We start from the raw sequence: 26,896 nt of genomic DNA, 5'->3' as shown, positions 1-26,896 counted from the left end.
AAAAACAGTTGAGGGGAAATATTTGCAGAACAAGGCCCTGTGTATGAAAATAGATAAGTGAAAATAAGCTACATATTGGTGAAACATTCTCAACAATAATTTCATTTTAGTGTATAAATTCAACATAACTATAACTATATATGGATGTGTGTGTGTGTGTGTGTGTGTGTGTGTGTGTGTGTGTGTGTGTGTGTGTGTGTGTGACTCAATCAATACAGATTTTTTTCTAAGAAGTGGTGTACTTTGAGTTACACCAGAACTCAAAGTACAGTCCAGTTCCTGAGTGTGTTGGCACATTTGAAAAGGTCACTATGTGCTAAATGCCAATTTAGAATGACAAAACTAGTTACCAATGACTGCAGCTCCCAGCAGCTGGAAAATGAGGGCTGGGCCCATAGTGCTCTCCTAATGACTCTCAGCTATCTCTGCACTTTATCTTTACCAGTATTTGACAGGGAAAATTGCATTAGTCTGCACCACAAAGTGATTGAACAGTAGATAGAATGCCAAGTCTTCAACCCAACAAATTTGCCATTGACTAACAGCAACCTTTAAAAAGCGAGGCTTAGCTACAAGGGGACATTTTCTCTTCTGCATGACAAGATTTCTGTAGAATTTAAAGCCACTGACAGGCAATTTGATGTGATGTTTTCTTGCCCAAAATGGCACCACAGGATTATAAAAAATACTGCATGGAAAATCACAATATGAACTTGTGTGAAGCACTGTATACCCTTTATGTATGTAACCTGAGCCTGTGCAGTAGTGATCTGGGGGATCGAGACGGGGTATCAAGGTCCTTCCTACCCAGCACACCATACATTAATTCACCTTCACAGTATTGGTTAGTGCAATTTACTAGAGAACAACTCATTTTATGGTTTGAAACAGATGACGATAAATCCCTATAGTTAAGAAAATGAGCAGTTGTTTGAATTCCTGAATAGAAGTCTGGAGGTGCATCCACAACTACTTTATTCAAAGTAGCATACACCCTGTTTATGGCATCAAATAATTAATCAATAGCAAACCAATCAGAAAATTAAAACTGGAACAAACATTAGTGTGATAACAAGTAGTTTTTATGACAGAAACTGTATTTGACATAGCTCACCTAGTTAAGCGGGTGACCCACAAACAGGGGCTATAGTCCCTGACCCAGCGGCCGTGAGTTCGAGACCCGCTCATGAGCCTTTGCTACAGGTCTCTCCCTATTTTCCTGTCTCATTCTCGCAGTATCCTGGCTAATAAAGGCAAAGAGGCCAGAAAAAATAATTCAAAAAACTTTAATTGATGTTTATGACCTATAGAGTGTGATATGTCAGCTGTTAGTGACCACACAAGTGGGATTCTAGTTTAGAAAACAGAACTTCGATGGAACCAGGTTCAAGGTGCATGAAGCCACAGTTCAAATCCACATTTGGTTGCTTCTGCCCCCTGTGCAATCATGCATTTTGTTTTTTCATATGTTTATTAGAAGTCTTTTGGAAATTAGACTAAATATGACTGCTTTTTTATTATTACATTCATGTTATGTAAAGCACCAGTTTCACTAGCAGCAGAACAGCCCCGGGGCATAATACTACCCCCGCATGCTTGACAGTAGGTTTGGGGTTTTGGGGGTTAGAAGGCCTCACTTTCTCTCTTCCAAACATATTTCTGGTCATTGCAGCCATCCATCCATTATCTATACACCGTCCATCCATCCATCCATTTTCTATACACCGCTTAATCCTAATAATTAGGGCTGGAGCCTATCCCAGCTGACTTAGGGCGAAGGCAGGGGACACCCTGGACAGGTCACCAGTCTATCACAGGGCCACACTTAGAGACAGACAACCAAGCACACTCACACTCACACCCATGGACAATTTAGAATCACCAATTAACCTCAATATGTTTTTGGACTGTGTGGGAGGAAGCCAGACAACCTGGAGAGAACCCACGCTGCACGGGGAGAACATGCAAACTCCACGCAGAAAGATTCCAGTGCCCCCACCGGGACGCGAACTGGCAACCTTCTTGCTGCGAGGCAACAGTGCTGGCAACTGCGCCACCCTGCAGCCCGTCATTGCAGCCAATTAGTTTAATTTTTGTTTCATCTGACCACAGAACTTTCTTCCAGAAGGCCCTTTCTTCGACCATGTGATCAACAGCAAGCTTCAGTTGAGCCTTAAGGTGCTGCTTCTAGAGGAGGTACTACCTTCTTGCATCTCACCCCATTGTGATGTCTTCTGGCAGCTTCTAATTCATTGTAGACCCGCTTTTTGGTGATTCTTTGTTGACTCTTGACCATCCTGAGCAACTGTCTCTCAGCAGCAGATGATAGCTTGTATTTTCTTTCTGATCATGGCAGTGACAAAAGTCAGTCAGATACTTGGTCAGACACATTATCAGAACTTGCTCTCAGTATGTGAGAAACATGACTGAACTGTGGTAATTCAGAGGCTAGACTTGACCAGAGCAGTTGGCTCATTCAGTACGTTGACACAGCATGATTTTCAATCAAATATGTAAGCGAAGGTTTTCTGATCTTAGACTTAGACTGACTTTCACTCCCAGAGGGAAATTCAGGTGTGACAGCAGCATGAATATTCAACAAAGGGGGTAAAGTGCTACATTACATTCCATGTCCATAAGTAGCTGTACATCTGTGTGGGTTTCCAGTTGATTGGTGCATTGAATTAGTAATTGCAAAGAGAAGAACATAAAATATGCAACTTTTTTTACTGCAGCAGCTGTCCTTTAGCAAGCTGCTGGTACATGCATCTGTTTTCTGAGTTGTACGACTAGGATAAATGTTGAAGAGAGGCCTGTGTGGTGATGTACTCATCTCACACTGTTCTTTTCACTAAAGGAGATGTAATAGGAGCAGACAGGCTTAGGAAGGATCAGTGAGCAGTGAATGAGTTGGCACTCTCCAGCCGGAAAGAGATGAGAAAATAGTGTGGGCCAAGTCCCAAACAATGTAAGAGCTTGTTCTACCACAACAAGAAAAGTCAGCAAACACAGTATCTTTCAGTCTTGGCTGAAAATAGAAGCAGCTCTAGTATCAGTGATATGGATCCTGGCCGGTGACCAAACACATTAAAACAACAGTACTGTTGGGGTTTACTACAGCTGTGTATGATGCTTTGTTACATTAAGCAAGTGACAACTCAGTCATGTAGTTTGTCCTTGACCAGTTGTGCTGACTGCTCTGTTAACAGGGATCTAGCTTCAGGGTGTCCAGAGGGTTCAGTGGAAATGGCTGCAAGATGACAACATCCATAATAAAATGTTTTAGGCTTCCAAGTCACCTTAGCGATTCTGCGAATATAATCACTTAATCCTGTTCAAAACAGCAGCCAATCTAAAGAAATTCCTAAAGCCAGTAAAAGCAGATGTGTCTTCACAGTTGGGGCCAGAAGACGGCAATGAGACAACAAACTACAAAATTTTATGACAGGATTTTGACATATCAGACATTTGGGGGGCTACTACCTATTCTAATTGTAATGTGTTATCAGAAATGCTGAAATAAGTGAATGGAATAGTTTGGCATTTGTTGAAATGCACTAATTTCACGTTTTGTAATTTTGTCTGTTTCCACTGGTGTGTTGGACTGAAGAGACACATAAACATCAGAGTGGAACAGACATGGTGAAGAAGGAGAAGCAGAGGAGACTTTCACACTGAGCTGAAATGAAATGTGTGCACATGAATTAGGTAAATGACATAAAATGCTTTATTTTCAAGATCATTATAACAAGGCAACAAGGTTGTCGATTCGCATCCCAGTGAGGACATCCGGGAAGGTTCCCGATGCCCCCACTGGGATCTTTCCTGTCTAGGGTGTCCCCTGCCTTCACCTGAAGTCGGCTGGGATAGACTCCAGCCCCCCTGTGACCCTAGTGAGGATTAAGCGGTGCATAGATAATGGATGGATGGATAATTATAACATATTATGATATGTTATTACTGTTATCTATGCTGAAAATCTTGTATATTGAACTTTAAACAAGCAGAGCAATCCATTTTGTCACTACAATACTGTTATATTCTGTCAAACTGCTATTAAAATGTAATCAGAAGTGAGACAGAAGTGTTTCTTTATAGAAACAAACTGACAGCTTGAAGGGCTGAAGGTTACACTGGGATAAATCTACTGCAAGGGGGATAAAGTTGCACAAATAACTATATCTTTACGGCTTTTTTTTTTTTTTTTTTCAAAGTAAAGAAATGTAAACGTCATATAATAGAACATATGTTGTAATCAATTAATGGGCGGTAAATGTAAGGTCAGCTGGGGCCTTTCTTGGTGCAGAGTTTGCATGTCCTGCCTGAGTCTGCAGGGACTTCCTCAAATGATATGAGTGGTAGATTAACTGGTGACTCCAAATTTACTGTGGGTGTGAATGTGAGCAAGCATTGTTGTCTGTTTTTCTGTGTTAGTTCTGCAAGACACAGGGAACTGTCAAACATGTATGTAACCCTCTAAGGACAGCTGACAGCTAATGGATGGATAGACGCACCCCATTAATCTCTTGAGACACATCATTCTGACTGTTTGGATCTGCAATATATTTTGTTCCGGTCACTATCACACTCATGGCTACAGGCTAAAAGAAAGGGTGGGTGAAAGAGTAAAGAAAGACTGTCCATTTAAAAAAAGATTTGCCTACCAGCTCAGTTTTCTTTCTAGCCTTATGGTACATTTGAATGTGTGCATGACTGCAGCTGGTTTGCGACACTGAACCAATTTAGAAACCATCTGTGGAATTTGTTTGGAAAAGGTTGGGTAATTTAAAAAAAAAAAAAAAAAAAAAATTGTCAGGTGATTGGCTAAACCATCTATCTCTAACCGTCTATCACAGGCTAACTCACACCTACTAGGACACTGATTGGTTTCACCAACTGAGAATTGGCCACAATTACACAGTTTAAAGTCTGGCAAGCTTCACATGGTACGTGAGACAACGCTCCCCACCACCATCAAAACACCAAATGAAGGAATATCTTTAAAAAAAAAATGATGGTCCATCCCTCCAGTAGAGCTCAGAGAGTTGGAGAGTCAGTCCCAGGGTGCACTGAAGCTGTTCTGGTGGCATGCAGTGTACCAACATTTACTAAGACACATTGGTTTTCTTTTCATTTGTCTTCGGCCCTGCCTGTAGATATGCACTTAATAGAAATATAGAACACAGTATGTTTAACATTTGCTCATCATTGTCCATTTGAAGGATGTTTTCCCTACACCCTTGTCCCTTGGCTGTATTCTATTATATAGTTACATAAGGACTGACTGAAAGAATTTAAGTGATCTCTGTACAAAGGTTTAGTCAGCTTACGTTCTTTGCTACTGACATTTATGTAGATCAGAGGTCAGACACTGAGGTCCAGAGGGGAGACAAAGCATCACAGCATCCATGGTCACTGCTGTGTTCCCTGACATCAGAGAGCAACAAAAAGGAGGAGCAAAGAAACTGCTCTGTCTTACGCATGAGAAGGAGATTTGTAGTCAGGTCATACCAGGAGGCTCACAATGATCAGAAGCCAACTTCAGATGTGAACCAGAGGCTGCTAGTTAAGTTATGAGCCCAGTTCAACCCAGAAAGTAAAGATTTAATTTGTTTACCCCAAAAGGAAAACTGCAGTCAGTTACTGTTTTTCTAACAGTTTTTCTTGATTGTTTGCACACATTTCCTGAAGTATGCCTCATACTCTCAGAACTTGCCACACAAATCACAAACACACACACACAATGGGCCTTAATTCTCCTGCAAATTTAAGCTTTACATTCAAAACAATGTTATTTCCTCTCAAATGGTATTTTGTTTTCAAATGATAGACACAAACCATCATATGAACAGACATTTATAAGAACCAGTTGAATACTGATGTGCTCAACGGAAAACACTTCTTCTCCATTCATCATAATGACTTAGACCTTTTTTTTTGTTCAGTGTTACACTTACTACAGACAGTACATAAATAAGAGTGTTGTAAAATGTTTTAGAGTATTACTTTTATACTCAGAACAGGCAAAAACAATGCACACAGTATCCAATCCCAAGCAGCACAAAGTTCCACATACAGTGGCCGACATACGAAACAACAGAAGAACTGACTGTATACAGTTCCAGTAAAAAGAAAAAAACAGAAAGAAAGAAAGAAAAGAAAAGAAAAGAAAAGAAAAGAAAAAAACATTATGATTACAAAACTGAAATATGTATAATTTATACAGTGTTGAGAGTATGCATTAATTGTGGGATTGTATAGGACTTACTTGCACATAGTTATATCACAATTCTGACACCCCCCAGTGACATCCTATAGACCTGCTTCATCCTCAGATTATTTCTACGTAAGACACGTTCCAGTGTTTTCTTTGTATTCACCATAATGTGATGGCGCTATTTTCTAGGACCATGTTCATGATTTCAGTTTCTTGTTCAGGAGACAGAAGACCTTCCCAACCATTTTGTGTTGGTAATCTTTCAGTTCTGAAATACAAATAGTAAAATATTGTAAATACTGTGTAGGAATACAAAGTAGGAATACAATTCCTAAATACTTAGTCTTACAGAACAGTCCACAGGCAATACTGTACTACTGTACTCACTGAGTACTGTATTGATATGCAGTACCACAATTTTCTAGTGAGAGTAGATTTCTTACCTATTCTCATTTCGGAAAGTCCAGATGACAGATGCTACAGTGTACCTGCTCAAATTTGGCTGTACCCTTTGCCCAGCCTTCCCTCATTGTTAGACCACGGTCAACCAAAGTGGCTCGGATCTCATCAGAGATTACAGTCCTTGGCCTTCCTCGTCCTCATCCTCTCCGTCCTCCTCCTCTTACTCGCACTCCTCTGGCTCTGCCTCTGTTTCCAATGTTGGCATCCATTGCCTCAGAACAGAAGAGCTCACCGTCCTGTTGCCCTTTTATGCTAAAGCTCTGATTGCTAATTGTAAAACAGTGGGGCAGGTGTTTTCCCATGTGATGAGTCAGTGTGCATAGTAGGGCAATTGACTTTAGAATTTTGAATGACAGTGTGTTCCTTGTGAAAACAAGAGATTTTCTTCATGAAAATTGTGCCAAATGCAGACAATTGTGTTTAGTGTTTTGAAAAAGTGTGTTTTAGAACTGCAGTTTGAGTGTAAAGCAGGAATTGTGTTTGTAGTTTAGTAGAATTGGTTCAGGGGGTTGGTGCATGAGTTATATGGTGTGGTCATTGTGTCTCAAGTACCAGAATTTGTGTGTAAACAGTTGAGAAAAACTGTAATACAGTTGTGTATTAGTTGACTGATTATTTTAATTTATATGAAAAATAGGATTGAGACTTTAATGTTTATTGCATGAAGCTCATTTTAAACTTATCTCATTTTTTTTTTGCTTCCTGAACACATTAGTTAGCCAGATGTATCACCTTCAGATTTCAGCAGCGTTTAGTGTGTGTGTGTTCTAAGCTAATTCTTCCACAGCACATAATCATTACACCTCCAGCTGTACTCACATGTAAAAGTAATGTATTAACAATAATTAGGGAATAAAATAGAAAGTTAATATAAAATTGAATTGAATTGAATTCTTAAATGGCTTTAGGTTTATTATAAACACATATAATTTTAGCAGTCTTCAAGCATGTAATTTTTCCCGTCCTTGGTTTTTTTTTCCTTTTCTTTTTATTTTTGATTTGTGATTTGCATTTGGGATTTCTTAGAACTATGAACACTCAATTTTTACCAACTTCTGACATTTTTTAGACAAACAATTATTTTATTAAAAATACTTTGTGTGTGAAATTGCACAAGTGTGAAATTAAGATAACAAACAGCAGATTGTTTACATAATCCATATATTAGCAACTGCAAATGTTGAATATGCCTTTAACAATCAGTTTAATCTACATAAAAGTGACATGCAATCGTGCTCTATAATGTTCCATGCTGTAAAGGAAAACACTGTCAAAAAAAGGACAAAAGATAGATCTCTTCAGTCTGTTCTACTCGAGTGCTGTAAAATGTGGAACTTCTTTTTTCACTTGGAGCGTTTTTAACGTAAACAGCCATAAATAATGAGTCGTTTGAGTTTCAGGATTGTGGCATTGTGCAGACTCGCTCACTGTGACACTGTCACTACTAGAATTATTTACACAGTCTGCTTCATACTAGAACACATCAAGGTGTTGGCTGTAAAAGAGATGATTGTAGTTACACACTCAGGTCTGCTGGAGTGACTTCAGGGGGATTTTGTATGTTGTTTCTACGACATCTACAGCGCAACTGAACTGAATTCTTCTTTTTCTTCATTGCACATATAATGTTATAACTTCTGACTTAAAAATTAAGGTCAGTATACTCTGTGTTTTTCCTACGGCAATAGGCTGGATAATATCTTTTTGCAACATCAACTTCTGTCTTGTTGTATGTCTAAATGAAAATTTGCACCTTTAGAAACATTAACAGTCATTCAGGCTCTCTGACAGACTTCTAGGTCGGTGTAACAGAACACAGGCAGCACTGTTGTGTAACCTGGCAATTATGTCTTTTCTTCACCATTTTAATGCTGGAGCTGTTTGCAGAGCCTGGTTAATGTATATTGTATTCAGTACACTTTAAATGGGAGCCGGTAATACAACATAAAAACCATCAAACAGCTCCAAACAGGTTTGCTGTGTTTATAAAGAGGTTATGTAACGTTGAACTGAGATGGTCATCCTCAGGCACACAAAATCACATGTGGAGACAAACACATGCATGTTGGTAATGACTGAGAAACAAATGTGTAGTAAACAAAAACCCTAAAGAAGATGAATTAATATTAACTAACCAGTTCATCAGACAGAGACATTAAGCAGCTTGTCCTGTTATTTTATCATATTTTGCTAAATACAGTGCTGAAATGGGCCAAGTAGCCCTCCTCCCCCCTGCATGAGCCCAGTCAGACTCTGCTGTCAGTGAATTTTGGTTCCATCTGTTCACAGCTGTTGTCCTTTTCATCAGCAGTAATCCCTCTTTTAGTGGGTAAAGTGGCTGTAGTACACTTCAGGGACTTCGTTATCACCATGTTAGTTTCCAGGCTGGACATTACTGTGGCTTTATGGTAGCAGTTCCTCAGCCCCCTCCGGAAGGGTATGGTGAAGAGGCCATAGATGATGGGGTCCAGGCACGTGTTGAAAAGCCCGAAGATGAACAGAATGTGGGTGAGGGAGTGAGAGACCTTTCCCTCCAGGTGATCTGGGAAGAACCAGTACCACAGACCCAGCAGATAGTACGGAGTCCAGCACACGATGAAGCAGATCACAATGACCATGCTCATTTTCAGAGTTCTCATTCGTGCTTTGGGGATGTTGTTTTTTGAGCAGCGAAGATGGGGTTCACTGGAAGACACTGGAGCAGAGAAGGAGTTTAGTTGCTTTACTGCCTTCTTTGATTTCAATTAAGACATCAAATTGATTGTAAGAGCTCTGAGAAATAGGCTTATAGAAGAAATAGAAATTGTATTGGGTATTAGAGTTTCTGGAAGAACATGCATTTTGACAAATACAACCAGCAATTTTTATCTTTCCTTTGTAGTTTTTTGACAACCATCAAACCTCTTACGTCACCTCAGCAGTACATACATTACTCCTTAATTCAGTTACATAGCGTTCACTCCATGAACCTCTCGGAAAAATACTGAACAATCTTGTTTTATGCACACATGGGGAGGTCATCCATGCTTTTATTTCCTGCAGATTGGACGATTGCAATGCACTTTATTGTTGAATCAGCAAGCGAAACATGAATATCACCCCCACCATGGACCCCTCTTAACCAGCACAACACACCCAGCAGTAAACCTGGGAGCAATGTTTGATCACAACATCAACTTTAACCAGCACATCAGGACTGGTCCAATCACGTCACATACAACTCAGAAATATTGCAAAGATCAAACCAATTCTCACCAGAAACATCACTGATCCGCTGATACACACCCTAATTTTCTTGCACCTGGACTACTGCAAACTTTTTATTCTCCTGCCTGAACGACGCAACATTCACCCAGCTATAGCAGGTTCAGAACTGAGCAGCAGGACTTCTAACAAACACTTGATGCAGGAACACATATCTCTGGTCTGGCAGAATTACACTGGCTTCCCATTCATTATGGAATTCAGTTCAGGATTGTGATGATCACTTTTAAATCTCTACACAGTCTGATTCTTCATATCTGAACTTTTAATACCATATTCTTCACCTGGAGCCCTGAGAGCTGAAAACCAGCTACTGTTAAACATCCCAGGATGAAAACAAAGGGAAACGGTGCTTTTATGGTTTTACCCCAAACACTGTGGAACAAGTAGCAAATGTCTTACTTTTCCCCTAAGCTTTGTCATCATAGATATTTATGTATTTGTATTATTAACAGATTCAAAATTAGTCTTCACTGCGTGTTTACTAATTTTACACTTCCTAGATGCGGGTCGTCGGCCACGAGTGTGTATGTAGCTTGAAAAACTTTTCGTGATCATGTGACCTCGGCCCGGACTCTGATTGGCAGCTGCAGATTTCGGGGCGCAGCTCGGTGCGTCCCGGACCCGTCCACTTTTGCTGTAAGCCAATTAATTTGTCTTTATTTGCTTTTGTCTTCTGTGGTTGGAAATCAAAACTGTCCTTTGATGTTCTTACGACTGTGCTTCAAATACATATCTGACAGCGTCACACAGCCTTTCCTGTCGCTCTTCTACTTGGTGACAGCTACTGTCGTGATGACTTAATGCATCGGCCACGCTGTCAATGGAGAAAAGGCTGCTCACAGAGATGAGTGACTTCAACCAAAAAGTAACAGATAAGTTTGCTGAGCAGAAAGAGAGAAGAGCCAAGTTTTTCTTCAAATAGCTCCAGACTGCATTTGCGACCTTCTTTTTGAGAATGTGAATTAATGAGCGTGATGATCATGTAGTAGTGTCGCTGTTACCGGCACAGGAAGCTGCTGTGTGGACCACAGTGGTGGAAAGTAGAACTTTTATAACTTTGTTGTACTGCAGTATTTACGCTTAAAAACGAGGTCTTCTCCTGAAAAACAGAGCGCGCCTGCATTCGCTGTTTTTCCGCTCATAGAAAAGACAGCGTGTAGAATACATGTAACTGGGTTTAACCTCGGACAAATCTGACATGAGAACGCCCGAGTTTATGACTTTTAAAGTAATTTTTGGTCACACACCTGTCAGAGCACCACAGCCGCCAAGCAGCTACCGCTGCCTGCTATGTGGGGCGTTCAGGGAGCATCAGTAAATCGCAGTGTCTATCGACAAGAAAATGTTCAGCAAGTCATACGTTTTGCCTTTGACCAGGTGGAAGGTGCAACAAAATGAGAAAGTTGGTCGCACTGCTACCAGTGACAAAGTTAGTCTGGAGCCCTGAATAGTGTTTTTTTATTATTATTAATGTTGTGTGTTTTGAGTCTGTACAGATCCTGTAAATATTGATGAAAGTTTAATGAATGGTTTTGAAACTTAGTTCTGGTAAATCTTAATAATGTTAAATTAGTTTATGATTAAAATATCCTCCAAAGGTAGAAAATTTGCATTCCTGTAAATAGTTGTGCCTGATGCTATTCATATTCTAATTTCTGATTTAAAATAAAAGGTCATTTGCAGACTGCGCCCTCCCACCCAAACCCACCAAAATTTCACCAGCCGCCACTGACTGATAGGTCAGAATAACAGGAAAAAGATAAAGGGATGAAATCAGAACCTGAGCAGAAGTGCATGACTAGACAGAGTACTGTCACAAACAGGTAGAGTCAGGTCTTTCCAATGACATGTTCCCCACTTTGAGCCAGACTTTATCAGGTGTCTGTCTATTTTAGATACAACTGAACCTCTAACTAATTTGGGCACTTACAGTTCTTTTTTGTCATCTGCTTGGAGATCTGGATGAAGATCCTGGTGTAGCAGATGATCATGATGACCAGCGGCAGCAGGAAGAGGCAGGAGAAGGTGAACATGTTGTAGGCTGTTTCCTGCCAGTGAGTGATGAAGCTCCCTCTAGTGGTGCACTGAGTGAAGTTTGCTGGATAGGTAATGGTCACGTTATGGAAAATAAATATCTGTTGGATTAAAAAATAACAAACATTTTAGAAATTTAACGCTTGTAAGTACTGTATCATCTATGATACATAGCAAAATCTAAAGATGTGGACATGTTTAATACACATATAATACACATTTGAAAGTTCACTTGACTCCTTAACCAACAGTGGTTTGCTATTACTATCATTACCATTATTTTATACAGTTACATGCTTTGCTAAAAACAAACAAAACAGAGACATTGATTGTGTAGTATTTCTGCGCTGTGTGAAAATTGGACATGAATGCCGTTTAAATCTTCAGCCCTATTTATTTATTAAACTTTGAAAATGTACATTCTAGCAAACTCTGCTAAACATATTAAAGTTCTCAATCTTAAAGCATTTTCTGTTGTTGTTTTATTCCAAAGTGAAACTTTAAAACAAATACAAATATATAACAATGCAAAAATGTAACCTGTACATAGCAATACACAAACATGTTTGTTGCTTTATTTCCGTGTTTCCTGTCTTTTTTAAATTTCCGCATGCATACAGCATAGAAAGACAGCCCAAATGAGTCATGGATATACCTCCCTTATATAAGTAGCAATAAACATACACAAAGAAAAAGATAACAATGACTGTATAGCCCATTGGTTTCAAGACTAAGCAGCATTACAACATTTATAGAAGTATATAATTTACGCAGAAATTTATGATTACATATTGTGAATTATTACAATTACATCCATGAAGTGGTATAAATCTTTGTTAGTTACAGTCATTATCTGATGTTTTTTTTTTTTTTTTTTTTTAAGGTAATGTATATGCAGATGTGACTCAAAATACTGTACAATGCAGAAAATGAAAGTCTTGTGGATTCTTGTGGAAGGAATGTCTTGTGGACTATGAGTGACGACCGCTTGCTCAGAGGGAGTCCAAAGACTACTTTGGATTGTTGGGTTCTTTGCTTAAATTGGTAACCTTACTATGTTAAGTATTGTGAGATGACATATGTTGTGAATTTACGCTATATAAATAAAATTGAATTAAATATCTAAGCTAAGCCTCTGGAAAGCAACAGGCATAGATACTTCAACATAGAACATATGTATTTATGGGAAAGAAAATACAGCTCTAGCCATTTTTTTTTTCCTTTTTTGAAACCATAGTACAGTGTAGATCCCTAACCCCTAACTTACAGCTAAGAGTTACAATAATAAAGCTACAGGCTCCACAGTAGGAACTCAATGCAACAAAAGTCAGTGCAGCTTTCCTTACTAAGATTCTCTGAAAGTGACTACATATATGATCACTAAAACTAAACTGAGAACACCTGTGATTTCCAATCAGCCTAACTGCATGAACATGGTTACAGAATGACCTGTGATCACCAGATCTCTCTCAGTTTTAGACCTATGGGCTTTGTCTGTCTGCATGTCTGCATCATGACTCCACATGGAAAAGAACTTCGAGCAGAACTGACAAATCAGATGGTAAAGGATACAGGAAGATGAGTAACCAACTAAAAATCAGTGGAAACACAGTTGCAGTCGTAATCAGAATGTATAGAACAATCCATAGTACCACTAATCAGAGAGGCAGTAGCCATCCTCCTAAAACTGCCACAACCTTCCAGAGTAGCCAAAACCACACAAGTGTTTCTTAAAAAAGAAACAAGTGAAAACTATGACCTGAACAAGTATGTCATCTGAAATAAATCAAATAGAAAATATTTGGGATAGGCTTAACAATTAATCAATTTCAAACTGAAATTGCATTTTTAAACTGTGCCATCAACTGCAAAGATTTAGAAAACACATCATGCACAATGTCTGATCTAGAGTTTGAATTGTCATGACAATGGTTTTACAAATTCATGCCATCCTGGTTGTTTGACAGTCAGGCATTTGATGGTGTCTTATGTGATAATGCTCCATCACATGTTTTAATGTCTGTTACACAATGGATGTTGGACTGACATTTGACTTTAAAATAAATGATATTGCAAATTACGATGTCTGTTTCTGCTCAGTCCTACCTTTGTGTATTTTAAAGAGAAAAATAGAGCAAGACAACCCCTCGAGCACAGAGCAGGGAGAAAGAAACAGTCCCTGAAGAAAGACAGAACACATCTCTATAAGTTCGTGCAACACAGTAATCCTCCACGGAGAGGTCTGTCATCAAAATAAAGTATTTAACAAATACGTTTTAATTTCAATGATGAAAGCTGTACTGTTTTGTTACACTGTGTTTTGAATATTGTAACAAGTCTTATTCAATATAGTAAATCCAGGTCTGAATTTTACATAAGAGCAACTTTCAAAATAACACAATTACTGAGGTGATAATGCACAGAAGTGTATTCTCGTCTGTTCGTATACTGTATGTGCCATCAAGAACGTGTGAGACCCTATGCAGACACCCTGTTTTAAAATCAGTTTCAAGCATAAAGCCAGCCAGCTCACTGGTCCAAAAGCTGAAATACATATAGTTCATTGTCATATATGACAGAAAAGTATTAAATCTCCACACTTGAGAAGCTGGAAGCAGCAGGATGGACAATGAAAATCAAAATAATTCCAGATACCTTTTTAGTCAAATGATTATTCAATTAATTAACTAAACCTTTTAATGCAAAATCTCATTGCATCTTCTATGTGTAGCTGATAAGGAATTTTTGAACATTTCAAAATGTTGCCATTACTTCTGCTTTTTATTTCATAACATGATCAACAGTTGAACAGGCCACGCCACCACGTGTCTCACTGGTCACAGCGAAGCATCTACACTGCCAGGATTATGGATCCTCATCCTTATGTAACTAAATAACTGAGCTACGAGTCTCTGACACTGAGACTTTGTGGCCCCTCTATAGCGTGTGGTAGGTTGTATGTATTGGAACCTCTAGGAAATGTGACATTTTACGTGAATACATAAATACTCAGAGATATGAAAGCCCAGAGATTTATAGACCCTGTAGAGGAATTCATTTCATGTCAAAAGCCAGATTTTAATTTCTTCTAGCATATGTTGCCTCCAGTTTAATACCTCTGTGAGGCTCAGATAACAAATGCAAATGCAATCATCTGCTGCCAGATATAAAGGCCCATAGGCTGTGATAATTCATGGCGCATGGAGGAGGTTTCAGTTGTAGGCTACAAAGGGAAGCTTAACACAACACTGTTCACTACCGATCACTTCTCTTGTGAATCAAAGAATCCTAAAAACGTTGAGTCAATCTGTAAATGCCTGTCTTGTCAAACCTGTACCACCTGTCCTTACCTGTGGGATTGAGAACAAGGCGCTCATCGTCCATGCCACCATTAACATGATCCTGTTCCTTTTCGGAGCCATGCTGATGGCCAGAGGGTTGAGGATAGCCGACTGCCTGTCCAGACTAATCACCACTGTGACAAAAGCACAGGAGTACATGGCCTGTAGCTTGAGGAACATGAGGAACCTGCAGGCCAGATCGCCAGCCAGCCACTGAACTGTGAAGTTCCACACAGCATCCACGGGCATCACGATGAAGGTAACCAAAAGATCAGCTGCAGTCAAGTTGACTATTAGCACCCGGACGTGGGATTTGCGCTTGTGCCCATTAGCTGCCCAAAGTACAGCCAAATTGCAAAAAGCTGATATGCCACACAGGATGAAGGTAACAATCACTCTGACTTTGGCCGCTGTGGTAAAGGTAGGCAGCTGCGGAACGCTGTCCACAGAGGTCCAGTTACAGGGAGGAACCACCCAGCTGGCATTGAGGTCAACTCCTAAGCTCTGCTGATACATGATGACTGGAGGACCACGGCAGGAGGAGGCGTTCATCTTCTGACCCTCACCAAGGAGTCAGCATTTTGTTGAGCTGCATGGAGGCTGATTTTGCCAGCGGGAGATAAAGCAAAGTGTACCATACATGAGCCTTATGCATGAATTTGATGCAAAAGATTTATCTGCACAGATTTGCAAAAACATTTTTAAAAATCTGGAGTAATGCATTGGCTGACATTGAGGAAGTCTTCTCGGTAGAGCCCTCTGATGCTTACTGAGGTGGAAAGACACTGCTTGCCTCTAACTAACCACATTATGTGCACAGAGCTGAATCTGTCAAAGCAACAACAGTCACAACCACTCAAGACTTTTAGGAGTTAAAAAAAAGATGAAAAATAGTTTTATAGGAGCTCCGTAGCAAATTGTAAGGTCTGACCTCTTGTGAAGTGTCCTGAGATGGCTGATGCTGTGAACTGTGTAGATAAAACTGAACTCACTTAAACTTAAATTCTGAGAATAATGTTTATTTCTAAGACAAGTGTATTATTTAACAGTGATCGGGAAATCTGCAGTGAATAAAAAGGTTTAATCTGTGCTTCTAATTCGCATAATGACGGTTATTTTAATGTTAGGTAAAGAGCAACAGAGATAATTAAACAAGTACAACACATTGCGGCATGCCTACTTGCATATCTAATAATGCAACAATAAATACACACATTTGTAAATGCAGTAAACACCTACAACAAACTCACATGTATATCCTTGGTGTCGTGGAGCAAAGTGTTTCCAAGAGTGATAAAACAAGTCAACTGTGTTCCTCCGAGTCAGACTGCTGCCAGTGAGCATCCTCCAGCTGGAGCCTCTTCTAGTCTTCAGCCTCAGCAGCGGACCGCTCGGCGGCGCGCTGCGTCAGTGTGGGCGCGGCCACGAGCATCACGTTAATAAAGCCGTAGCTCCGACCAGACTTCTAATTATAACTCTGTCTGGATAAATGTAATGAGACACCGCAGCTCCTGTCAGCATCCACACCACACCAGACCTGATCCCATTAACGTTACTAATGTGTCCAACGAGGTTTTGCGTCAATGTAGAGACAGGATGAACTACACTGTGAAAAATGAAAGTCCTTGGTTCATTTTTTTCAACGGTTTACTGTAATTTTGCCCGTTTTGTTTAACTACAGATAATAACAAGGAAATCACAGGAAAAAAAATATTAATCTATATGTTAACTTAAAAATAATGAAACAAAGCAAGCCAAGACTGTAGGAGAGAAACTATGCATACTAAAGACTGAAAAACGTTAAATATTTTTTATTTCATATATTTCCCTTATTTTCCCTTTACAAACAATAACTTGAAATGTGTTAATGATAAATGTAAAAATGCAATTAAAAAAAACAAGTAAAAACTACAATGTCCAGAAAAACTTTTTTTTTCACATTGTAATTTGGTCTGATGTTTGCCCCCCTTTATAAACTGATTTCATCGTTATTAAATATTACAGAATGCCAGTGTTTTTTAAGGTACTTTTGCTGGCATACTTTTTGCCAGATTTGTAGTTTGTTACTGAGCTTTTTTCACAGTGTGGGCCAAGCCATGCATGGTTCAGTTTTGGTGAGCCGTTAAAGTGGCATTAACTACTATCTTTAAGACCTTGTTATGCTTATTATTTTGCCAGTCTCTGTTACGCTATTTCAGTTTAGAAGATTCCATTAGCACAGCTTCTTCCTGTGATTCACGTTTTTCTAAGAGCATCACTAATAGGTAGCCTTTTCCACTCGTCCATCAGGACCTCAGTAGCATTGGCGCTGAAACACAGGAATAATAGAGAGGTTCTTTATAGAATGTTTTTCATCTGCTGTGAGGTTTAACATGAACAGAAGGTAACCATGGTCTCCACTGGGTTTTTTCTTTTCACCATTTGTTATTTCGTTGCACATCCTGCAATTCAATTTAGACTATCAAATTAATGCTTTATAGAAAATACTTTTGTTAATTGTGTTTGCCTGAAAGTAATCTAGCACTAATGTCAAACAAGAAAACACTCAAAACCCTCATGTTTTGGTTTGAGTTTTTTCCCTATCTAGCCAACACATTTCATTTGCCGAAATTTACCATTTTCAGGTCAAATCATGGTTATGTATAGAGTCATCTGCCTCGCCTGGTTGGGGTGACAGTGAAGAGGAAAGACAACAGGAAAACAGAGACAAACAGACAACCTACTAGAGAACATAAACTGGGCAGGTTAGTAAAACCAGTAGCTGCAGATCAGACCTGTGCAGCTCCAGAGATAAGATACCTGCAGAGAGAACAGAGAGGACGAAACACAAACTACAGGAGAGAGAAGACACACAATTCATTAAAAATACAATAATGTACACTTGTGAACCAAAGTTTACATACACTTGTGAAGACCAAATGTATCATAACAGTTCTGAGTTTCCAGTGATACCTAAAACTCATTTTTTTTATTATAATGAAATCAGTGAAACACATGCATCTTTGTTGTGAAAAAAAAAAACAACAACAAAAAAAAACAATTTGCATTTTGGTTTTTTTTCATAGATTTATTAAAGGTCTCCTGGAAATATGACAAGACTGCCATTAGTTATTGCAAGTGTATGTAAACTTTTTTCCAACTGTATATAACTGCATAGAAGAACCACATGAACTTCTACTATAGACACATGTCACAACAACCATACTACCAGGATAGTCAAATAAAAACAAATTTTGAATAAAGGCTTGAAGTGTGCATTTATACTGAATACTGCACCCAACAAGAATTACAATCCAACCCTCCAATTTCATTCAGCTTTAAGGAGCATTTTGGCATCTTTCAGCTCATTCTTTCAGTTGTTCCCCAGCTGGTGGTAAAAAAAAATAAATAAAAAAAAGAATGCAGGTTTAAGTCTCCATTTTTCAGAACCAGAGGTGTCATCTTTCAAGTGTTGGGATTGCCTCGCTCTGTCCAAAGGTAATAAAGCCTCCCTACCAGCACCTGTAAAGCTAACTGAATAAAAAGCTGCTGTATATCTGCTTTGTTTAACCTGTAAAACTGACGCACTGAGATTTTAGGGGATGTGCAGGATTTTTTAAGACTGTGTTCCACTGCACCCAAACACAAAACAATTTAGTGCTCATTTTAACAAACACAATTGGGGTATATGATAAAAGATTGCGCTTTTTCACAGTTGATTTCTGGGCCAGCAGTATAAGCAGGCCACTGTGATGCCTCATACTGTACCTAACCACAACTTCCACGACCCTGAAGGCATCGACATTTGGCATTAATCTGACTGTAACAGTGAGCTCCGTGTGTTAAATGATCACCAGTGAGGAAGTCTTGTGTCCACACATGCAGGCTGCAGTCCGTCATGACAGCCTCTCAACACATTATTGTAGCAAACAAAATGTATTTTTTTGACCTTTAAACATTAGAATTTCAATTCTTTCTTGAATCTAATGTAAGCATTGGAGAAAAAAACAATTTGAGCCATTGCTGAAACAAAAACATAGAAGTTAAAGATTTAGCAGCAGAACGACGTTATAAAAATGCCGGTTCTGACATGGGAATAAAGGCACATTTAGAAATATTTTACATTAGAATCAATATCAGCATAAAGCAGAAAGTGATGGAAATCATGATGAGGTAGGCTGACTGTGTAGAAAACACTGTGACCTGGATTCAAACTGAACAAGCCCTGACCTAGACCACTAAGCTATCAGCATTCATCTTTTCCACGGCATGATGATTGTTTTAACAGCGTGATAAGGAGAAAAAAAAAGAGGAGAGAAAAGCATCTGTTCATTCCGCTATGACCACTGAAAGTTGCATCGAAGCAAAATGTGAGATGAAGTGGTAGTGATGCATGTAAGAACCACCTTGGTATGAATCTCAAAGCACCTGCTGTCATTCAGCCTTCACCGTACCTTATAAAGTGCTGTCAGGTTGGTGGGGTCTTTGCTAACCACCAGAGAGGACACCACATGAGGACAGGACGGGACAGTCTCTTTTTTTTTTTTCTTTTATTAAAAAAATATTTTTGCCTTTATTTTAGAGCAGTAGAGATAGACAGGAAAAGGAGGCAAATGGGGAGAGACCTGCAGCAAAAGGTCGTGAGTGGAAGTCGAACCCACGATCACTGCGTCGGGGAACTATAGCCCTGTTCATGGGTTGCCTGTTCAACTAAGTGAACTCTAGGGTCAGCCCAGGATGGGACATTTTCACATAATTTCTTGAATAAAATCTTTTACTTTAAACTAATTTTAGAAATTCAAATGCGAGACTAACAAACTTAAAACACTCTGTCTGTTCATGTTGGGGGAATCATCCATCCATCCATCCATTTTCTATACACCGCTTAATCCTCACTAGGGTCGCGGGGGGGCTGGAGCCTATCCCAGTCGACTTAAGGTGAAGGCAGGGGACACCCTCGACAGGTCGCCAGTCCATCGCAGGGCTACACTTAGAGACAGACAACCAAGCACACTCACATTCACACCTACGGACAATTTAGAATCACCAATTAACCTCAACATGTTTTTGGACTGTGTGGGAGAAACCCGGAGAACCCGGAGAGAACCCACGCTGCACGGGGAGAACATGCAAACTCCAAACAACCTTCTTGCTGCGAGGCAACAGTGCTACCAACTGCGCCACCTTCCAGCCCTTGGGGGAATCAGTTATTAACAAATTAGTTAAATCAAGGTACATTTTAATTTTTTCCTTTCGTGTGGCCTTTGGGCTGTAGCCAAGCAAAATAGAAATCCAACATATTGTTGTGTCCTCTATTTAGTCTACAGCAGAGGATTAGTATTCAGAGTGATGGAGCACCTGATTGGTGGCAGTTGTTGGTTTATGGACACACAAAACTCTGGGCTACTGTCCAAACAGGCCATGACCTTCTCAGCTCCATAGACATCAGACTCATTTTTAATTTAATCCACTGTCATTGCTGTGCTTGTATTGAGGTTAAGTATTATTATCATTCATTGCTGCACTGTGATCTCGCTGGAATCCCTCCACTACGTATAACTGCTGGTTTCCTAAGCCTGTTACAGCTGTGCTCCCTCCTGACCTACTGCTTATAGAGGTGTGCACACTAAAAAAGTCTAATACTCAATACAGTCAGTCCCAAATTTATTCTGCAGCATGACAGAGCATCACGTTTTTGCAGACTTTCAACTAAACTTTCATGCTGCCAATCTCTTGTTTTACCACATGCAAAAGGTCCGAACAGTTTGAGGAGACATTTTCACACGAGTATTCACATGACTAAAGGGATGAAGAATGGAAAAAAAGGAATATGGAATAAAAAATATTAATATAAAATCAAAAATAAAAACAACCGGGATATTGCTTTCAATAAATTATTGCACTAGGAGTATTGCATTTGGTGTATGAACAGAGATTTTTCTATTTCACATTGAAGAATGGTTAATGGGAATTTGCGGTGTTCATGGCGACCACAGGGTTGGGCAGAAAATGTTCTTTAGTCTGTTTGTCCTTGTCTGTTTTGCCCTGAAAGGCCTCCCTGAGGGTAGAAGTTTGAAGAGGTGGTGGCCGGGGTGTGAGGGATCCCTGATGATGCTGTAGGCTCTCCTGAGGCAGTGGGTGCTGTAAATCTCCTCCAGAGATGGAAGAGGACAGCCAGTCAGTCTCTGGGCAGTGTTTATGACTCTCTGGAGCTGCTTCCTCCCTGCTGCAGTGCAGCTGGAGATCCACAGCGAGATGCCATGGCTCAGCACCGACTCCACCGTTCAGCGGTAGAACACCAAGAGCTCAGTTCTTAGATTATTCTTCCTGAGAATCCTCAAGAAGTAGAGTCTCTGCTGTGCCTTCTTCAGGACTGAAGTGGAGTTTGCAGTCCAGGTCAGGTCTTTGCTGATGTAGGTACCCAGGAACCTGAAGTCTGGCACCATAAACAATGTTGTTTTTCTTTCTTTTGCTCTCTTTTAATGTGTCACTCTTTGCCCACCTAATTGCCCCTCAGGGATAAATAAAGTTTTTTCTGATTCTGATTCTGATTCTGATCTCCACCCTGTCCCCATTTATAGTGATGGGTTGAATGTCCGGTTTACACCTCCTGAAGTCCACAATCAGTTCCTTCGACTTGGAGGTGTCCAGGATGAGGTTGCTGATGGTGCACCGGACTGACAGTCGCTCCACCTCCATTCTGCACATGGTCTCATCTCCTCCAGAGATGAGCCCCACCACCGTGGTATCATCCACGAACTTGATGATGGTGTTGTTCAGGTGGGTGGGGGTGCAGTCGTGGGTGTAGAGGGTGTAGAATAGGGGGCTTAGCACACAGCCCTGTGGAGAGCCAGTGGACTGATTTTATCTGTCTTCTTATACTTTTGTGTGAAGCACTTCGAATTACCTCGGGTATGAATTGTGCTATTCAAATAAACCTGCCTTGCCTTGCCTTGCCTTGCCTTGATCCAATTATCAAACATGTCAGTGACTGCGCATTTCACTCATCTGTGGACAGGCAGGTCTGTATTTGAAGGTCACCACAATCAATTGATTTTATTGGATAACATTACAGTCAACTTGCTGGAGCGGAGTCAACCTTGAGCTGAAAAGCTAAGCTGACCTGTATTAGGATGCTGAAAGCACACTCAGCATATAGAAATTTGCTTTAGACAGCAGTGTAATCATATTGAAGATGTGACGGAAAGGACAAGACAGCCAACAAACAAGCTCAAGGAGGAACTGTAGGCCCATAGTCCATAGTCCACTGTGATTGTATACATCTCATAGTATGAGACAATTTACAGTCGGTTATAAATAAAATGGTGGCATCTCCCCAACACCCTTTACACTCATGCAGCCCTTTATCATCACACTCCCACCTCTGTGCTTTGCTGTCAGGACTATGCATTCACTGTGGTAGTAGGTAACATGTTAGATCCCATCTGAGCTGAAAATGTATCTTGGACTTGTCTGACCAAAAGATGTGCTCCCTATATACATCATCCTTCTTTTCATGGTCATTTTATAATTTAGTGCAAAAGAGTAAGCAGTTGTGTTTTTTTTCCTTGTATGCTGTAGATGGAGGTCAACATTATGAAGTGTCCTTCACACTGGCTGAGCTGTCACAATAATTCCGACGTCAGATCATATCTGCTGTGCCAAGCACATGTCTGCCTGCTGTTCAGAGCTAGACTGTTCAAGCAGGGGACTGTCCATGTGATGATTTTAGAAGAATGATTACTGTGATTGTTTGGATCATATATTTTACATTCATGTTTTGATAATCTCTTATTATTGTCTTAATCTCTTATGATTATCTTTCGTAAAACGAAGGCATAATCAACATAACTTATAAACAATTGCAGCATGAGTAAGTGGAGACAGGACTTGGTGGTTTGTGTATATTTCTCTGTCACAAGCACGTATCTGCAGGAGGGAGAAACTGAGGGTGCTCAACAGTTGGGTGCAGAGTGGCAAGTTTCTGCACCTATGAGATGGTGGAAGAAGGCCCAAGGACACTGAGGAGCCAATCAGCTAGTTGCAACACATTCTGTGCACATTGTCATGTAATAGTATAAATACACTGGATCAGGGAGAGTCAGTCAGTCAGACTTCGTGCCCTGACATTAACTTTGTTGGTGCGAAGGTGAGAAGTTTGATCCAGAGCTCTGTATGCTTATTCAACTATCTGATAAATAGAAACATTGAGTGAGACCTTAATACCTTCTCCTATTGCGTCATTAAACAAATGTACAGGAGCTATCTCACACATAGTTTAATTTCTGGTAGACTGAGATTCAGCTCCAACTGATAAATGGTACTATGGCTCATTCTCAGATACCTCCTAATTATTCCTGCAAATCTGTTTCCACTGATTTTTAGTTGCTCACCAGTCTTCCTGTCTCCTTTTCCATCTTTGTAAAGTGTCACAAATTTTTCAATTCGTCTGGCAATTCTTTTCCATGTGGAGCCATGATGCAGAAGAATATTGACCCAGCCCACAGGCCCTGAGGAAGTTCTGGTGTTCACAGCTTTTAAAACCATATCAAGCAACTGAACTAATTGCAAATCGCAGGTGTACATAATTGTATTTCAGTGATCACCTTATATACACACTGCCTGTATTGGCTAACTCTGTGCTGATCTGGACAAATTACTTCGACTAGCAAGAGACTGAACTTACTACTGATCTAAAGACAGTGTGAGTTGTCAGTTGTGCAGCCTTATTGTTGTATGTACTACAAGGCATTTTAGGTGATTTACTTACATGCTGATGACTGTACTAAAATAAGAGTGACACATCCAAAAAATATGACCTACAGCAGCAGTATCAGTACAACGCAGCTGTGACCATAATTATTTGAACTGAACTGAATAAAACAATTTCAGTTGACAAAGTGGTAAATGATTTTCGTCTGCAACAGAGACTGCTATACATCTATTGGCTGTACGTGGAGGAAGGACATAGAATGACAAAACTAAAAAGAGCCTACTGGTGGTTTTAATAAATAAGATATATAGCAATTGTAAGTTTTCAAAACCAGACAAATATTTAAAACCAGAAAATGAAGAGAAAATATAAATATAATTGCTCTATTAAATATCAGCTGGGAGGCATCCCTGCTGGGCTGTTTTGTCAAACTACAGCACAACCTCTGCAGTACGTAGTGTGCAGTATGTTTCAGGAAGAGTGGCATGAAATAATAAACAAAGTGAGTTCCAGAAAAAATACAGATTGCAAGACACAGATTGCAAGTTTGGAAGTATTTTATATTATTTTGTTATTTGAGCCAGTGTGTGTTATGTGTATTCCTTATTTTAGCCCTAAAACATTTTACCATTTAAATGAATCTACAATATGCACTGACTGTTGCAACCTGGTGGCTGTGGCTCAGGTGGTGGAGCGGTTGTCCTCTAACCACAAGGTTGGTGGTTAGATCCTCGACCTCTGAACCCAAAGTTGCTCCCAATGGCAGGCACCACCTTGCATGGCATCTCTGTCACCATTGGTGTATGAATGTGTGTGTGAATGGGTGAATGAGAAAACATTGTGAAGTGCTTTGAGTACCACTAAGGCAGAAAAGCACTATATAAGTGCACACCATTTACCATTTAACCTTTTAATGACACTTGGGTCTTTGTAAAACAGGTTGACCTTAACCAGTGAACTCACATACAAATCATATAGGTAGTACTTTATGTATTATCTCCAAGCAAAGGAAAAAGCTTTTTGCCCTCCATTCCACTTACCCGATAAATGTAGAATGGAGGTATTACACATTTTTCAACATGAACCACATTCAGCATCTGTATGCGGAAGGTCACTGAAAAAATCTACTGTCATATGGATGAAGGAGGCTAGTAAGGGAGGCCACCAAGACACCTGTGACTCCTCTGGAGGAGTTACAAGCTTCAGCGGCTGAGATGGGAGAGACTGCTCAACCAACAGCCGTCACCTAGGTTACTCATCAGCCAAAATTTTATGGGAGAGTCGCAACGAAAAAATACTTTAGAAAAGCTCATAATGCATCTCAACTAGTTAGCCAGAAGGCATGTGGAAGAGTCTGAAGTCAACTGGAAGAAGATTATTTGCTCTGAATCAACCTAAATTTTGCTTAGACTACACACTACATTTGGCAGACATCAAAGACTGCACATCATCACAAACACCCCATCCACACTGTGAAGCATGGTGGGGGCAGCATCATTATGTGGGGAGGCTTCTTGGCAATTGGCCCTGGAAGGCTTGTAGAGGTAGAGGGTAAACCAAATGCAGCAAAGTATAGATGAAATCCTCGAGAACAGCCTGATTCAGTCTGCCACAGAATTGTGACTTGGGAGAAGATTTGTTTTCCAGTAAGACAATGACCTGAAGCCTACAGTGAAAGCTACACAGAAAATGTTAAAAGACAACAAGATAATTGTTCTGAAGTGACCAAGTCAGACCTGAATTCAGTTGGGAATTTGGGACTGGACTTGAAAAGAGTTGTGCCCTCATGATCCCCATGTAACCTGACAGAGTTTGAAGAAGAATGTGACAAAAATTACTGCATTGAGATGAACAAGGCTGATTGAGACTGGTCCACATTGAATGCTGTAATTGTGATCAAAGGTGCATCTATTAAATACTGACTAAAAGAGGGTAAATTCTTATGTCAATACTTGTCTGGTGTTTTATATTTTAATTTGTTTATGTTACTTTGCAGATTTTATGGCAATTTGTCAATTCCAGGTTATCAGTAGGAGGAGACTGTAGGCAACTGGACTATATTTGCTTAAGACCTGTTTGTCACATCAATGCATACTGCACTACAAGGACACTTGATGAGATATGACTTTAACGGCTGTACAGGCCCATGGTGCCCTGGATCTGATGCTTTTTTCCTGTTAGAGAATGGAAAATTGCACACAGCTGTGCTGAAATTGTGTGCTATATAATAGTCAAAATTACTGTCTGGTTTTCAAATGCCAAAGCATACAGGAATCCCTTTCCAAGTTTCACCAAATTGATCAATATTTCCAGTAGTAAGATACAAAGTTAGAGCTTGTTAGTTGCAGCTATGGCTCAGGTGGTTGAGCGGTTTTCTTGTGATTGCAACGTTGGTGGTTCGATCCCCCATCCCTCCACAGTCGAAGTGTCCTTGGACAAGACACTGAACCCAAAGTTGCTCCCAATGGCAGGCAGCACCTTGCATGATAGCTCTGTTGCCATTAGTGTATGAATGTGTGTGTGAATGAGAAACACATTGTAAAGCGCTTTGAGTGCCGCTAAGGTAGAAAAGTGCTATATAAGTGTTTAGTTTAGTTTAGTTCTTCATCTTCATCTGGTTTGCTTTGTCTTTGCTAACCTGCAACACACTGACATGTATGACCAGTCACCTCATATCAAACGTCATGGACCAAAGAATGGAAACAAGCTACTTGGTGAACTATATGACATTAATAGTTTTGTCTTTGAAGTATTGCGAAGAGCACCCTTGAAGGCTGTTGACATCATCCTTGTGAAGCTGTCTGATAGTTGAATTGTTTAAGTTTTCTTTGATTTGCTATTTAATGCGAGGCACACAACACTGAAATCTCTGACTACAAAATC

At 39.9% G+C, this 26,896-nt stretch overlaps 1 protein-coding gene across 1 annotated transcript; it reads right to left on the bottom strand.

Moving 5' to 3' along the window:
* Window positions 1-2,476: 2,476 nt before the first annotated feature.
* Window positions 2,477-15,873, bottom strand: LOC103369322 (gonadotropin-releasing hormone II receptor-like). The gene is made up of 5 exons (XM_008298013.1): window positions 15,331-15,873; window positions 11,877-12,081; window positions 8,932-9,374; window positions 2,731-2,789; window positions 2,477-2,555 (listed from the first exon to the last, which is right to left on the bottom strand). The coding sequence occupies exons 1-5, from the start codon at window positions 15,871-15,873 to the stop codon at window positions 2,477-2,479; spliced, it is 1,329 nt and encodes a 442-aa protein (XP_008296235.1).
* Between the last annotated feature and the right edge of the window lie 11,023 nt (window positions 15,874-26,896).

This window comes from Stegastes partitus, unplaced genomic scaffold (assembly GCF_000690725.1).
Source record: "Stegastes partitus isolate 25-593 unplaced genomic scaffold, Stegastes_partitus-1.0.2 Scaffold27, whole genome shotgun sequence".
Taxonomy (NCBI): domain Eukaryota; kingdom Metazoa; phylum Chordata; class Actinopteri; family Pomacentridae; genus Stegastes; species Stegastes partitus.
Note: the sequence above shows the minus strand (reverse complement) of the source record. Positions and strands in the feature narration are given on the sequence as shown.

Bases quoted from the DNA above. Each gene is read 5' to 3' on its own strand.
- LOC103369322 (XM_008298013.1), bottom strand. From the start codon at position 15,873: ATGAACGCCTCCTCCTGCCGTGGTCCTCCAGTCATCATGTATCAGCAG. The intron at 2,790-8,931 runs GTCTGACTGGGC...CATTTATCCTAG, and splicing joins CAAAATTCACTGACAGCAGA to TCGTACAACTCAGAAAACAG. The intron at 2,556-2,730 runs GTAAAAAAAGTT...TCCCTCTGGGAG, and splicing joins GCTAAAGGACAGCTGCTGCA to TGAAAGTCAGTCTAAGTCTA.